The 15,616-nt window shown below is 42.6% G+C and overlaps 1 protein-coding gene across 1 annotated transcript in view; it reads left to right on the forward strand.

Annotated features, from left to right (window-relative positions):
- The window catches only part of MYO1E (myosin IE), a 190,441-nt gene that overhangs the window by 110,522 nt on the left and 64,303 nt on the right, over nt 1-15,616 (forward strand). Inside the window, exons 8-11 of the mRNA XM_023616529.2 lie at nt 2,346-2,477; nt 5,019-5,153; nt 7,137-7,269; nt 12,450-12,646. Coding sequence (XP_023472297.1) covers nt 2,346-2,477; nt 5,019-5,153; nt 7,137-7,269; nt 12,450-12,646 — 597 coding nt within the window. The remainder of the gene's footprint in view (nt 1-2,345; nt 2,478-5,018; nt 5,154-7,136; nt 7,270-12,449; nt 12,647-15,616) is intronic.

The raw sequence follows: 15,616 nt of genomic DNA on the forward strand, positions 1-15,616 counted from the left end.
TGGCGGATGTTAGCTCAGGGCTAATCTTCCTCAAAACAAAACCACAACAAAAAACCAGGTCCAGAACAATATTTACAATATGGTCCCATTTTTATTTTAAAATGTGCATTATGTACAACATAATTAAGGTGTCTGTAATTCAAAGTTTGAATACACTATTACAACGATTAGTAGGAGGAGTTGGAAGTGGCATCAGGGTGGGAATATGGGTAATTTCACTTTTAAAACTGGACATGTAGTATGGAATATAAAAATTCATATATTTCCACTTACAAATCTTTTCAAGTATTAAGTAATGTATTATGAAATATTTCAAACGCTATTTAAAAATCATACAATGAACACCAGGGTACCCAGTACCTAGCGTAAGAAATAAAACATTATCAAGAGTTGAACTTTCTTCCCATTTAATTATGAAAATGCAACATCCTCTCTTTATACCTATGATTTCCTCTTCCCCTCCAGGCTGCTTTATAACAAAACTAAACTTTTGATCTCTCATTAGGGGTTTTAACTTTTCCATAACAATTTTTTGTTTTTTTGAGGAAGATTAGCCCTGAGCTATCATCCGCCACCAATCCTCCTCTTTTTGCTGAAGAAGACTGGCCCTGAGCTAACATCTGTGCCCATCTTCCTCCACTTTTTATGTGGGACGCCTGCCACAATGTGGCTTCATAAGTGGTGGGCTTGTCCGCGCCCAGGATCCAAACTGGTGAACCCCGGCTGCTGAAGCAGAATGTGGGCACTTAAACGCTGCACCACCAGGCCGGCCCCTCCAACGATTTTGAGTTGTGTATACACATTTCTATTACATTAGAGCAGTGGTTCTCAACCTTGGCCACATATAAAAATCACCCAGGCTTTTAAAAACTGCTCAGGTCTTGGTTCCAGTCCCTAGATAGCGATTTACTTGTATAGGGTGGTGCCGGGCACCAGCATTTCTTAAAGGCTTCCAGGTCTTTCTAACAGGCAGCCAAGGTTTCAAACCGTTTCTAGAAGGACTTGAAAGTTTGCCATTTACTACATCTGCCCTTCCTGGATTTGATGTCCTGTTTGGTTTCATTCCCACCCTCAGACTGATGGGAGTGGTTGGGGGAGTGGGGGACGGGGCATGTTCCGTGGACGGACACTGAATTATTCCCTCTAGAACATGCCAAAAGGAAAAGGTGGTGAAGGATGGCCACAATAGGAAGCGCAGGGGACCTTGTTCAGCAAGCTTTTCTCAAGAACTACTGCAATTCAGGATAGCAGTGGTTTGCGGTCCTTCTCCATGTCTGGTGCTTCTGGGTGTTTGTTTTTGGAAGAGGAAGGAGGAGGAGTCATCAGATTAACATCAACAGACAATTAGAGGGTGGCCTTCTTTTGTAGCCTTTCTGACACCTGGAATTGGCAAGTAAGAGGAGCACAGCAGGCACTGAGTGCTGTAGGCAACAGGAAAAACACGCAATGTGCTTTTCTTGTTCTTGCGAGTTTACGATTTTATTCGAAGACTTGCAGCCCAGCAGGATTCAGCCCTGGGATGGCTGGATTTCATCTTCATACACATTTTTAAAATATTAAATGTGAACGCAATTAAGCTGGGCATGCTTTCCAGTTTGACCCTAGGCCACACCACTCCCTAATGCCCACATTCTCATCTTTTCCTTCATTTAAGTTTACCCTCCTGGTCCTTTCAGAGGACTGGAGAGAAACTCAATTCTAGTGAGAAAAAAATGTCATTTACTTAACAATCTGGACACCTTTTCCAGCTAAATTCCAGGGTTTTAGTCTCCTTTGTTCCTATGGGTAATAATTTAAGAGGAAATGTTAACAACAACCATAACAAAAATCCCCACACTCACAACTGACTGTAAAGAACATTAGTTATAATCAAGTGTTTGTGTTTTGTGTAAAAATTTCAGATGCTCCAGAGGTAAAAGGGATCGCTTTTGTGCAAAGCTGTTGCAGTAAGTCTGCCAGAGGGAAAATTTGCTTCCTCTCAAAGAAGCTGATAGAGTTCACTCTTGTTAGATTAAGGGGACCATGTGATTTCTGCTCCATTCTTTACAGCTTCCGGCTTAGCAGCCAGGCACCTTCTGGGGGAATATGGGCAAAGAATATAGCATGTCCTTACTTAGTCAGGCTGGAAGGGTAGATTCTCTCTCCATACAGAATTGTGTGATTGGACAAAAGCACAGGTTATTGTCTGAGGAAAAAGTAAGGAAGTCTAGAGGAGAGCTGGGAATAATCCACAACGTATCTTTCACTAATGAATTTCCTGGAATTGTATTCTGTATCCAAAGCCTGTTTGGAACATCATGTTTTTGTTCACCAACCATTGAAGGAAATCCCTTACTTTCTTGCAGGGAAAATACTTTGAAATCCAGTTCAGTCCAGGTGGGGAACCAGATGGCGGAAAGATCTCCAACTTCCTTCTGGAAAAATCTAGGGTGGTGATGAGGAACCCTGGAGAGCGGAGTTTTCACATATTTTACCAGGTTTTCCTTTGTATTTTTTTCTTTCCTACTTCTTTGTTCCTTCGCCACATTAAAATTTTGTTTTTCCTCTTAGCCCTCAGGTTTAGACAATTTAGTCTGGCAAGCCAAGGAGTATTTATTACTGTAGTATGTGTAAGTCAATGTGCAAAAGAATTGGGAGAATGTCCCTACCCACAAGGAGAGTAAGTTCTAGTTGGGATGAGAAGACAAAAATTTCCCCAAAGTTAAATAATGAAGAAAGCGTTGACATAACTTCAAAACAAAATTAGGAGGGTTTGGCTCTTTGCCAAATAGGAATTCACATGGGAGAGTTGGCCGCATGGCAAGGAGAGCTATGAGTGAGGTGCAGGGAGAGAGTGCTCAGGCCAGTCAAGTGGCCTGAACCACGCAATGGAGGTGGGAGCCAGGCCTCAACCAACTTGCAAGGGCAGAAGTCTTCAAAAGGTGAACTGTTGGAAAAGAGACTCAAAATAGGCTTAGGATCTTTAATGCCAGGTCAGAAAGTTTTGACTTAGATGCTCAGAAGCCATGGAGAGTTTGGGGCTAGACTGTGTACAGGATGCTTTTAAATTGGGTTCTAGGCTTTAGCAATCATCTGATTTGACTCTTTTAAAATATTTTTAAGTATTTAAAAAATATGATACCATAAACAATTTTTTTTCATGTATGGGTTTATATATTAGTATTTTGTATATTGAGGATTCGCATTAGATCTCGTTTGAAGAAAGCCCTGCAACTGTTTTTTGTGGTTTTTTTGTTTTGTTATAGTTTGAAGATCACTAGATTAGAAAACAGACTGCGTTGGTAGCTCACATGCAGTCTTTTCAATTATGTAAACATCTTAGATGATGACAAATAATTCTTCTGGCTGGTATCTGTTAGTTGGAAGAAAACATAAATGACCAAAAGGTTGCATGAATTCAATAATGCTTTTAATTGTATTAATCAAAGCACCATGTACAGATGACTGAAAAATAATTTTGTGTATCACACACATAGCATATTATTTCTTAAGCACCAGAGAGAGGTTCATAATTGTTTCCAGGACCCCTTTCAATAAATGCCAACCCCGCCCCCATCCAGTAGGCCTCTGCCCACAGGTTGGAAACCACCAGACTAGGGGCTGGGCAAGTGATGAGGTCAGGAGAAGACAGAGTTCAAGATTCTGACATAAAAGTAATTGTTGAAGCTGTGAGATAGATGAGGCTTTTGTGGGAGTGAAAAATAATGTCCATGCAGGACTTGGGGACCTGGGGATGGTCTGTGGGATGAGGAGACATTGAGGAGCCAGGGAGCCAGTCACAGGAGGAACGCCAGGATCCTACAGTGTCACCAAAGCCGGGGGAAGCTCGAGGGGATGAGCAGCCGGGTCAGGTGCTCAGAGCTCTTGTGAGGAAGGGGTGGGGCAGGGGTTTGGGGACCAAGAAAGCGTTGGATTTAGCTGCTAGAAAGTAGCCACGAGAGTCATTTCATCAGAATGGTGAGGGGAGAAGCCAGAGTGCAGGGGTTAAGTCATGATGAGAAAGTAGATTCTGCAGCTTGAAGCAGTTCACAGAGTCAAAGAAAAGCTTCTAAAGAAGGCAAAGGGCAGTGTGCATTTGTAGAGAAGAGAAAGAGTCAGAGAAAGAGGAGTTTGAAGATGCAAGTGAGAGGGGCTAAGTGATGTGGATGGGGAGAAGACTGAGACAGAGATGAGGAAAGTTCTTCCTCAGACCAAAAAAAACCAGAAGGGGAAAAATAGGTAAAGCATGGTACAAAAAGATTTGGAGGAGACCAGGAGGAAAAGCTGATGTCATGAGATGACCTAGAACTTCTCAGTAATGGAGATGAGATGAGGTTCCCTATTTTGTGGGTGTGGAGCCAAGAAGACCTAAGAAACTTGACCACAAAGGGGAAGTGTGGGTAAGAGCTGCCTGTCTTTCCCTAAATCCTGTTGGGTTGGAGCCAGTGGTGTGCTGGAGCTGGTTTGCATGGGCTGTGGGCGTCTCTTCCCACTTCTTCCTTCACTGACATTTTCTTGATAGTTTGAAGTCAGTCGGGGTCGGAGTATTTATACCATGAAAATCAGCAAACGCTACAAATCCGTTTTCCCCCCAAGAGTTGATTGTTTAACGTTTTCCAGCACACCACTGGTGGGAGCCCTTTAAGAGGGTCTTACTACGGCAAATGTCAGAGATGGAACAAAAAGCCAAGGAGCAGTTAGTGGTTAGGAGGTTTCAGAACGCCAGAGTGTGGGACTTGAGACTGTTTTAAGTATGCGCCCAGCAAGGAGAAACATGGAGAGGCCAAGGGCAAATTCTCTGCTCTTGCAGGTCTTCTCAGAGTTAAGGACTGGAATTTGCAGAGATGATTTGGGACTCCTACAAGTAGAGCAGATATTCTGAAACCCCTAGTCTGGAAGGGAGGACCACCCATCATTTTAGAAAGCAGGGTTAGACCGTCCCATTGCCTGAGCCCAGGTCTGGTGGTGGCAGGAACGGTGAAGTGCATTTGATCGCTCTGAGGACCTCATCACGCCCACCCTGCTTTCTCTTGCTCCAGCTCATCGAGGGCGCCTCCGCAGAGCAGAAGCACAGCCTCGGCATCACCAGCATGGACTATTATTACTACCTGAGCCTCTCCGGCTCCTACAAGGTGGATGACATCGATGACAGGCGAGAGTTTCAGGAAACGCTGGTAAGTGCTGGTGCAGGGCCAGGCAGGGTCTGCTCTGCAGACTGGGCACCGCCATGATAGAAAGGGCAGTGAAGGTTAACAAAGCAAAGAGCAGCGTGAGATTTCCACCTCACTCTGCTGCTGGAAGCATGCCATTTCCTAAAGCATGATTAAGCACCCTTAAATAGCCATGTGCCCGGTTGCCTGAGGACCACTTAGTGATTTGAGGTCGGTAAATAGTGAATTCATCGTTACTCCCTGCAGGAGCTCTGATGAATGGGTAAAAACTCTTGTGAGTAGCACCTTTGCCATAACTGTTTGCCGATAGCTGGCACAGTTGTTGAGCTGTTTCCTTAGAAAGGCAAAGCGAAGAGCACTCTAACGACCTTAATCGGGGTTAGAAAATTTAGAACACCTCCAGTCTTTTCTCCAGCCACTTTCTCTTCACCTCTGCATTGTACAGGTCAGAGGGAGATCTCCACTCCATTCTCTTCACATCGTATATATGTTATGGTACCAGATATGAACCGGGTAGATTACAGAGGGGTCACATCCTCCGGGAAACAACTTAAGAATTCAATCTAGAACTTTCTGGAGGTGGGCTGGTCACCTGGTTAGCCTGAAAGAACTACCTCACCATTGCCCTTTGAGTCAGCTACCAGTGGGGCCCATCTTCAACCCAGATCAGAACGGAGTGGGAGACCCTGAATGGGCAACTACAGGTGCAGTGTGAGGGGAGCTGAGGTGTATGCTTGAAAAAGATTGGATGTTCAGATGGTGTCTTGGATGCCAGAAAAAAAGATGGTATCAAAAAGCCACATGACCTCAAAGGAGCTGGGAGAAAAAATGCAGATAAGGGGCCTGCTTTGGTCCTGGAGTATAGTTCTTAAGATATGGATATCCAAGACTCAGAAATTTCAGCTGCTTTTATTAAATCCGATGGACCTCAGAAACGGGACTTTTTTTTTTTTTAAAGGTTGGCACCTGAGCTAACAACTGTTGCCAATCTTGTTTTTTTTTTTCTGCTTTTTCTCCCCAAACCCCTGCAGTACATAGATGTATATTTTAGTTGTGGGTCCTTCTAGTTGAGGCATGTGGGGCGCTGCCTCAACGTGACCTGACAAGTGGTGCCACGTCTGTGCCCAGGATCCGAACCAGCGAAACCCTGGGCCACCAAAGCAGAGTGCGCGAACTTAACCACTCAGCCATGGGGCCGACCCCAAAACCAGGACATTTTAAATAGAGCTTTTATTTGATTTCCTGGAGATTTTTAATCAAGATCCTTTGCAAGTACCATCTATTTTCAGCCCTCCCAATGAAGTGAACAATCTCTGAGCCTACTTGGAGTAGTTGGAAAGGAGGCATGTGTGCCATTAGAGGGAGAGGGGTGGCAGCAAAAGCACACCAAGGGACGAGGGCAGACTTGTTGACTTCGTGTACAGCTGCTGCATCCGACTGTCTTTCCCACTACAGCTGTCTTGCCCTTATTCCTGAAGGATTGCATGCTACGTTTAAAGACAGAACTGCCATGGGGCCAGCCTGGTGGCTCAGCGCTTAAGTTCGCACGTTCCGCTTCGGTGGCCCGGGGTTCGCTGGTTCGGATCCTGGGTGCGGACATGGCACCGCTTGGCAAGCCATGCTGTGGTAGGCGTCCCACATGTAAAGTAGAGGAAAATGGGCACGGATGTTAGCTCAGGACCAGTCTTCCTCAGCAAAAAGAGGAAGATTGGCAGAAGTTAGCTCAGGGCTACTCTTCCTCAAAAAAAAAAAAAAAAAAAAAGGAGAGAGAGAGAAAGACAGAACTGCCTTTCCAGCATGACTTTGAGACTTGAAGAATGTGTGAACATGCCCTGGTCAGTGATAATGTCTTACAGGGACTTCCAGCTGCCACAGCAAGCTAAGCCACATAGCACTGCACAAGCCAACCTAAGCTTTGGCTTCCTTGTTACCTGCTTATAAAGCTGATGACCAGCTTGTCTGGATGATTTCTCCTTTCTCTGCCAGCACGCGATGAATGTGATCGGGATCTTTGCAGAGGAGCAAACCCTGGTGCTGCAGATAGTGGCGGGTGTCCTCCACCTCGGAAACATCAGCTTCAAGGAAGTTGGCAATTACGCAGCAGTGGAGAGTGAAGAGTGTGAGTGGCTTTGGCACACGGTTGTTGGATGAGGGGAAGCAATTGTTTCATTCCGATCAAGAGTAACCCACCACTTTCCTTTGCTTAGATCCCAACTGGGGCATTGTGGGAAGAGATGAGAAGTGACAGAACAAAATGGCCTTAGAGCGTCTAGGCCTCTTCTCTGCACGTACCTCTCTCCTCGCCACGCCCCGCACCATAGACCATTAATGAAATTGTTCCAATTTATCCTTGACCTTGGGGAAATCTGGCAGAATTTCCTATCTAGGTTTAAAAATAAAGTGATACTTTAATGAAGATTAGAGTCATAATAGCTAAATAACTCCAAAGATTTATCTCCTAATAAAAATCCTTTCTGTAACTCATCTTTAATGTCTTCATTCATCTAAAGGTCCTGAAGAGCAGGTGACAGGATATATGTAAAAACGGAAAGCTCACATGTTCACGGGCTGCCCCGTGGGTCAGATTAGATTGGATTTCTGAAAACAGGGAGAAAAGTGGACATTGATTATTGTGTTGATGTTGCTGATGATCGCCTTTAATGGTCATCTCTGTAGTAGTCAGACCCTAAAGACCTGAATGATTGTTTTTACTCTTTGAGAAGAAATCAGGTCCTTCCTGCAGAGAGTTGTTGCTGGTTTGTATGCTAGAGTCTGCCGCAACCACCGTGGCGCGTAACTTTAGTCTCTGAGGCATCAGAAGAGCTTCCAGCTGCTCTCAGAACCCACACATCCTTTAACCACCCAGGAAGACATTTCTTCCTTTCTCAGCATTCTTCAAGGATGATAAATTTAGATGCTTAGTAATAAATAGTATCCCACTCATTGCTGACAATGCAGTGAGGCTATTTCCATTCCAAATAAGGTTCTTTTTTCATATTTTTGTTTTGTAATAAAAGAGGGAAGTTCTGCTAACTTCTGATGTCTATCTGATAAAGAGAAAGATGAATTATGTTTACCAGGGAAGGAAGTAGGGTGGAAAATAATAAATATACAGGGTGTCCATAAAGTCTAGGAACACAACCTAATAGTAATAGTAACTATAACTATGTTTTGGGACTTTTTGTATGTTATCCTTCACATTTAACAGTACACATTCTTGTCCAGGAGTATCGTTAACATTTGCATTTTAACATTGACAGTTTGGGTTTCTTGATAGTTTCTGTGGAAGTAGATGAGATTTCTCTTGCCTTCTTGGGTAGTACAATCCCTTACTGTCTCTTTATGCTGGAGAACAAAGTCATGACTCTGACACAGCAAGCATTTCCCTGGATGCTTGAGCCAAGGAGTGGTTCATTGCACATTGGCATCTGGAGGAAGTAGCGTCCCCAGCCAACTGAGTAAGGCCCAGGATTAGCAACTGCCTGTGAAACTCCCTTTTTAGAGGTGATGGAGTGATGGAGATCAGGAAAGGGTGTGCTTGAAGCCAAAGAGGTTTAACAAAGAAATATATCCTCCTTCCAAAGATTTGTTTTCTATTCAGTTGGTAATACCTTAACATGGTTCCAATGGGTATACTGTTAAAGTTGTTCCATCTACCTCTTTGCTAGTCAGCTTGTTCCCCTCCCCAGAGGGAATCAATATTTCCAGTCTCTTATACTCCTTTCAAGGGGATATATGTTCCCAAGCAACTACACACACCCATTCTTTTTCCCCCACTTTTGTGCATTAATAGTAGCATATAACATGTTCTACGGTGACTTTTTCACTTAACATTTTATCTTGGGGATTATTCTATATCAATTCATTAAGGAACTTTGTCCTTTTTATATATAGCTGCCTAACGTTCCATTGCTTGGCTATACTTTAATTTAGTGAACCAATCATCTGTTGATGGATATTAAGATGTTTTGGATCTTCTGCTATTCCAATTACTAACGTGAATAACCTGGTTTGTGTCATCTTTCTCATATTTGAGTATATCTGTGGAATAAATTTGTAGAAGGAAGTGCTAGCTCATGCTTTTATAAAGGAAGAAAGCAGCCTTTCTCTAGCTATTATATTGTAGGGAAAAAAATGGTAAGATTTGCATCACAGCTGGCCTACTGAAGCGAAATAGCCATTAATAACAACACGTTATGTTGTTGTCTGACCTTAGACTGATGGAGCCATAGAATAGCCTGAACCAAACATTTATGTTGCTGAGAAGTCAAACAAACCTCAACGTAGGCACATGGGTACCTGCCTTTGTAAATACAGTAAGGTGACGAACTTTTGGAAATAAGTCTTACTCAAAAGATATTAAATACAAATTAACCTGCAAATTTTGTTGAAAGCAATAACAATACTTCTTAAATAACAATGGGACTAAAGTGATAATGCCTCTCTTTGCCCCATCATTAATGGATTAGAAAGCACAGACCCTCAACACCAAAGACAGGTAAACCACATTTACCTTGTCACTTTTTTAAAATTTAAAAATGGAATTTTGTTTTGTTACATCTTTGGTTTCTCTGTCTTCCCTCTACTTCAGATTTAAATGGAAAAATTAAATCCAACTTTCCTTTACACTTTAATGCAGTAATAGAAATCTATCTATATCATCAAAATGTGCTGAAACATTACTTTCCAGCAGGTTCTTTTATGTCCTACATAATGGTTTAGCTGAACAGAGTTACATCATTATTTTTAAATTAATCAATGCCTCCTCCCCACTCTCCCTCCCCACAGCCTCCAAGCTTCCGTACTGACGCTACACTCACACACACCCTCATGGAAATTCACCGCCTGAGGAAGTCAATATGAGCAGCCCTATAATTTCAGCACCAGGGCAGCCACTGAAGAAAACATGAGGCCGTAAAAGCTTGTACTTGAAAAACATGGCATGGATTTTTTTCAAAGCAAGTACTAGATTCCTCTCTAGACTTCCAAGCTGTTTTCCTAAGCTTGTGGCTCTGATTCTTGGCCAAATTCCATGCCTTGTTTTCTTGAGTGCCTGTGGCCCCTCCCTGGTGCCCTCTTCTACAGAAGAGCTAGGAGACATGGAAGTATAGCGTGTTTCTTTGTCAGTCTCGCCTGTCTGTTTTGTCTCAAGGACCCAAGGACTTAGCTCGTATTGTGTTATTTCTTTAGCTGTGGTCATAAAGATAACGGCATAAATATTTCTACCCAATATTTTAGCTGTGTCCCTATTTTAGCATGGGTAGGGGCTTGGGAGAAGCCCATGTTTACAAAACAGACAAATGGGAGCTAATCATTTGTTGTATCAGCTATTCACTGTGTGGTTATCATGAACAATGAGGGGTCCTCGTGAATTTACTATAAACCATTGATAATGATAACCAGTTTATCAAGTGAGACATGCACATACCTGGCTCTCTGCCTGGTGATGGTGACAATAAGTAACATTGTAGTTTCCCCTTAATGAAGACCTCTTATTTGTCAGACACTTTGGTAAATATCTCTTGATTCTCACAGCAACTCTACATGTGTCCAGTCTGATTTATGGGTGTCTTATGTCCCTGCTCTGTGCAAAGGTACGTTCCAGTTTAGTGGAGGACACATCCAGATTCATAAACATACGTGTGAACGTTAAAACTGAACTAAAGGAAGTTGGCTTTTGGCAAGTTAGTGCATTTGATTTTGTTTACATGCTGTTTGTAAGAGGATGCCCTCTACTAGTCAGAAAATTTGTCAAACACGCATATAGATAATAAATACCTTGTTCCGGCATTACACTTTTTCGAAATGCATTCACTGACAATCTCATTGGAAGGTATACACTGAGAAATGTCAGCCTGTTACGTTCTAACACCATCTGTGAAATTCAAGCAGATTTGCCTTTATTGGGAGGCTTGTAATTTTTTAGCATTAGCATAAGGTCTTTAATAAAATCCTTTTATGAGAGAATTTTGGTAAAACTTTATGCAGAAAAAGAGGACTCATATCCAAGTTCAGAATTTTTATTTGCGTCCATAAAAATCTTTCATTCATAATGGGAAAAATCTGAGCATTCTTTCATGCCCAAGAATAGTGTCCTTTATTCACATTAGAGTGTTTTGACCAGAAGTCAAGAAAATCCATTTATATCACTAGCCCTCCTCTTGGTGAGTTTCATGGCCTGAAACAAGTTTCTGAGCCATGGGAACCTCAGCTTTTCTATCCAAAGACCACAACCTATGCCAACCACATTTCCTTAGGGTGGGAAGGGTGTGCAGTGGTGTGAATAATACCAATCTCCTCTATTTTACTCCATACACGACCCCGAGAGAAATCTAGTTACGCCCCTCTCTACAAGCCATTCAGACCCCCTTTGATGCCAGCCCAAATATCTCACACCATTTCAAGACCTCCACCATTGGAATTCATCCTAACTTTTTAATCATCTACCTTAACCTTCAGCTGTAGCCAATGCTGGTCAACTCGATGCACCTCAACTGTGTCTCCTGCGTTCCTGCCTCCTCACCTTTACCCGTTCCATTCCCCTCCCCCCTCTTCTTTCTTCCTCTGCAACTGTACAAATTCTGTTCATCCTTTTAGGCCACGCCCAAGTCCCACATCTTCCTCGACCACCCCAGCAAGTAGTAATATCTTCCTGTTTGAAATTCCTCTGGGACCTGATTGTCTGTGTCACATATCCAGCTTTTAGTAGGCTTCTATATTTGGTAAACTACCTTTGCATGCTCTAGATTGTCTTCTAGATTTCTTAAATATTTTGTATCCTGTCCTCTCTCTTTAGTAACCTTACACATGGTAAGCACTCAATGAGTATGTGATTGGTTATAACTATTAGTTTGATGATATCAGGTGCTTCAAGCTCTTGGGGAATGATGCTATGAAAACACTGTACCAAAAAGGAAGAAAACAATATTTGGAGCCAAAGAAATGTTTCTTGATTTAGTTCCTTCCGGGCTGTCTTGCTGCAAGCTTGGAAAGATGTCCATTTTAGGCATTTAGCTGTGATCTCAGTAAGGGGGATTGGTTTGCCACCCTTCTGGGGTCACTGATTTGTATGATTGGAAGTCTCAGTCGTCATGGGAATTGACTCATGTAATAGAACAATTGGGAAAAACAAAGTGGATGGATGTGTGTGGGATTGCTGATAAGCACTCTTAACTAGAGTGAAAGTTCTTGGGGGCTTATGATGGTGTCTTGTATGTGCGCACACACACAAGTGCCTCCATCTATTTGTGAGATGAATTGTTAAAATTCTGAAGGACAATTGTTTTATTTTTTGTGTAGTTTTGGCTTTTCCTGCATATCTGCTGGGGATAAACCAGGACCGGTTGAAAGAAAAGCTAACGAGCCGACAGATGGATAGCAAGTGGGGAGGCAAGTCAGAGTCCATCCATGTGACCCTCAACGTGGAGCAGGCCTGTTATACCAGGGACGCGCTCGCCAAGGCCCTGCACGCCCGGGTCTTTGATTTCTTGGTAGATGTAAGTAAACACAGGTTGACATTGTTTAGCTATAAAGAGTAAAACTACTAAGGGCTTTGTTTTCATGTTTTGGCTCACTCTTTATAACCATTACCTTACTTCTCCACTTTTTATCCTATCACCCTGGGATCATCGAATCCCACTTTTGCTTCTAGAATTGTCCAGCAAGACACTAATATGGTAACAGCTTCTTGTGGACAAAATATTTTGTAAAGCCTGGACTTAGACCAGAAAAAGAGGAGACCTGTGGTCATGAACCTTTCTTGACTTTTGAGCCTAAAGGTTTAGAATGTTGTTGCATTTGTCATCTATTGCCGTTAGCAATTAACCCCAAGCAATAAGCATTTATTCTCTCACAGTGTCTGCGGGTCCGGTATTTGGAGTGACTTAGCTTTGTGGTTCTGACTCAGGGATGAGATTGCAGTCAAGATGCTGATTGGGGGGGGGGGGGGGTGGCCCGGTTGCTGAGTGGTTAAGTCCGCGTGCTAGGCTTAGGCGGCCCATGGATTCACCGGTTCAAATCCTGGGTGCGGACATGGCACCCATCAAGCCATGCTGAGGCAGCGTCCCACATACCACAACTAGAAGGACACACAACTAAAAATATACAACTACGTACCGGGATGCTTTGGGGAGAAAAAAGGAAAAATAAAATAAAATCTTAAAAAAAAAAAAAGATGCTGATTGGAGCTACAGTCACCTCAAGGCATGATTAGGGTTGGAGGATCTGGTTCCAAGATGGCGCACTCTGTTGGCTGTTGCCAGGACGCCTCAGTTCCTTGGTACCCAAGCCTCTCCTGACTATCTTGAAGGCTGCTTGAATATCCTCACAACATGGCAGTTGGTTTCCCCCACAATGAGTGATCTAAGAGAGAGAGTAAGGAAGAAGCCACAAAGCTTTTAGTGTCCTAATCCTGGACTCACATATCGTTACTCTACCATTTTCTATTCATTAGAAGCGAGTCACTAAGTACAGCCTACAGTTAAGGGGAGGGGAATTAAGTTCCACTTTATGAAGGGAGGAATATCAAAGACTTTTTGGATATATTTTAAAACTACCATAGACTTTTTTTATGATGGCATAATCATATGTATACTTTATGTATACATATTTATATATGTATACCACATATAGATTCAGAAAATTAGTCTTTCAGCAGCGTAGAACTGCCAGTGGCAGTCTATGTTAATCGCTGGAGCCTCTATGTGATAGAATAATAATAGCAAACACTTATATAGCACTTAACTATGTGCCAGATACTGTTCTAAGTATTTTAGAAAAAAATAATTCACTTAATTCTTACAACTCTGTGACTTAGGTATTATTATCTCTATTTTACAGATAGGCTGTAGAGGCACAGAGAGGTTAAGGAACTTACCCAAGTCACACCACTATTAAGTGAGAAATCTAGGAATTGAACCCAGGTAATTTAGCAGTGTTCCAGCTAGTCTACTCCTCTGTCTTTTATATGTTCAAGCTAGAAAGAACCCTAGAGAGACAACAGTGTGGACACTAGATCGAAAAAGTTTATATTTGAATCCAGGCAACAACATCTATAAGGCTTAAAGTATGGGTAGGTGTGGTTAGGGTTGAGTGAGGCAGAGCAGGATAGGGTAATTATTCTGTGTACTTCTCGTGGTTATTTTAAGGGTAAGATGGCTTAGGAAGGTCAGAGTCATACTAAACATTAGTCATGCCTTTAACTTGTCCAGACCCCTCATTTTACTGACTAAGGAAGCTTAGGTCTGAGTTTTGGTGAATTTTCCCAAGGCCATTCAGCAAGAGGATCTGGCACAACTGGGACTAGAACCCACATCTCTGTCTCTTTGTTCAGCTTACCTTACAGCGCTGGACTTCCCATCTTACTTCCTTTCTATCTTCTCTCAATTTTTTGTGTGGCAAAAGGGGATGGATGCCCTATGTAAGTGATGCTAATTAGAGCCGACAGTTACTGAGCACTGACTTCATACCAGGCCCTGGGTGGAATGCTGTATATCATTACCCATTAGCTCACGAAGATGCTGTGTCATTTTCTTTGCCTAGAAAACACCTCTGGTGCTTCAGAATTCATCCAGGTATCCACCACCTCCAGGACTTTTTCTCCTATTTTCCTCTCTCCCCTGCAGCTCTCACCAACCCCCTCCAACCTACACCTACCCTCCTATCATTGTGTCTGTTCCATTGAATTGCACCTGTCTTCTCACAGTGAGCAAGAACACAGATCCAGGCATCAAACTCCTTAAGTTTAATCCCGGGCCGTGCCTCTTGGTCAGTGCGATCTTAGGGATTATAATGTTATCACTGTCGTCATGAAAATTAAATGAAACGACACACAGAAAGCACTGAACACTGCCTTGCACAGGTGGATGTTAAATACGTGTAAGCTGCTTTTATTATCATGACTTTATAATAATTGCTGGTATTATTATCTGTAGTTGGCTCACTCTCTCTATCAGCTCCTGGGAACAGAGACTATCTTCTCCTTGACAACCCTGTCATATTATGTTAGGTGATCATTCAGTGACTACTGAGTGGGGTGTCAATGGAAATAATATTTACAGATCTTGTAATACTGGTTCTTTATGTGAAATAGGTTTTACTTTGATCATCCAAGATGATCTTTTCTTCTCATTCTAAAGACTTCCTGAGAAAACCTAGCTCTGCCAGAAATGGGTTTTCCTCATTAAGTAAATGCTTTTTTTCTACCTTAGTAGTTTTTTTAGATCCTGGGGGTTTCCCAGAGTACTTGATGTCACACTGAGACTTTTTTTAAGCTGCAATTTACCTATCTTCTTGTCGTCCTCTGTTTCTGGCAGGCAGTAGTATCTGCTGCATACAGTCTTGCTTCCCTTTTTTCCATGCATGGCTGTTTTTATTAGGAACGAAATGAGTTAAGGGGCTGGCCCTGTGGCCAAGTGGTGAAGTTCATGTGCTCCACTTCAGTAGCCCAGCATTTCACCGGTTCGGAT

The sequence above is a fragment of the Equus caballus genome, chromosome 1, assembly GCF_041296265.1.
Source record: "Equus caballus isolate H_3958 breed thoroughbred chromosome 1, TB-T2T, whole genome shotgun sequence".
Taxonomy (NCBI): domain Eukaryota; kingdom Metazoa; phylum Chordata; class Mammalia; order Perissodactyla; family Equidae; genus Equus; species Equus caballus.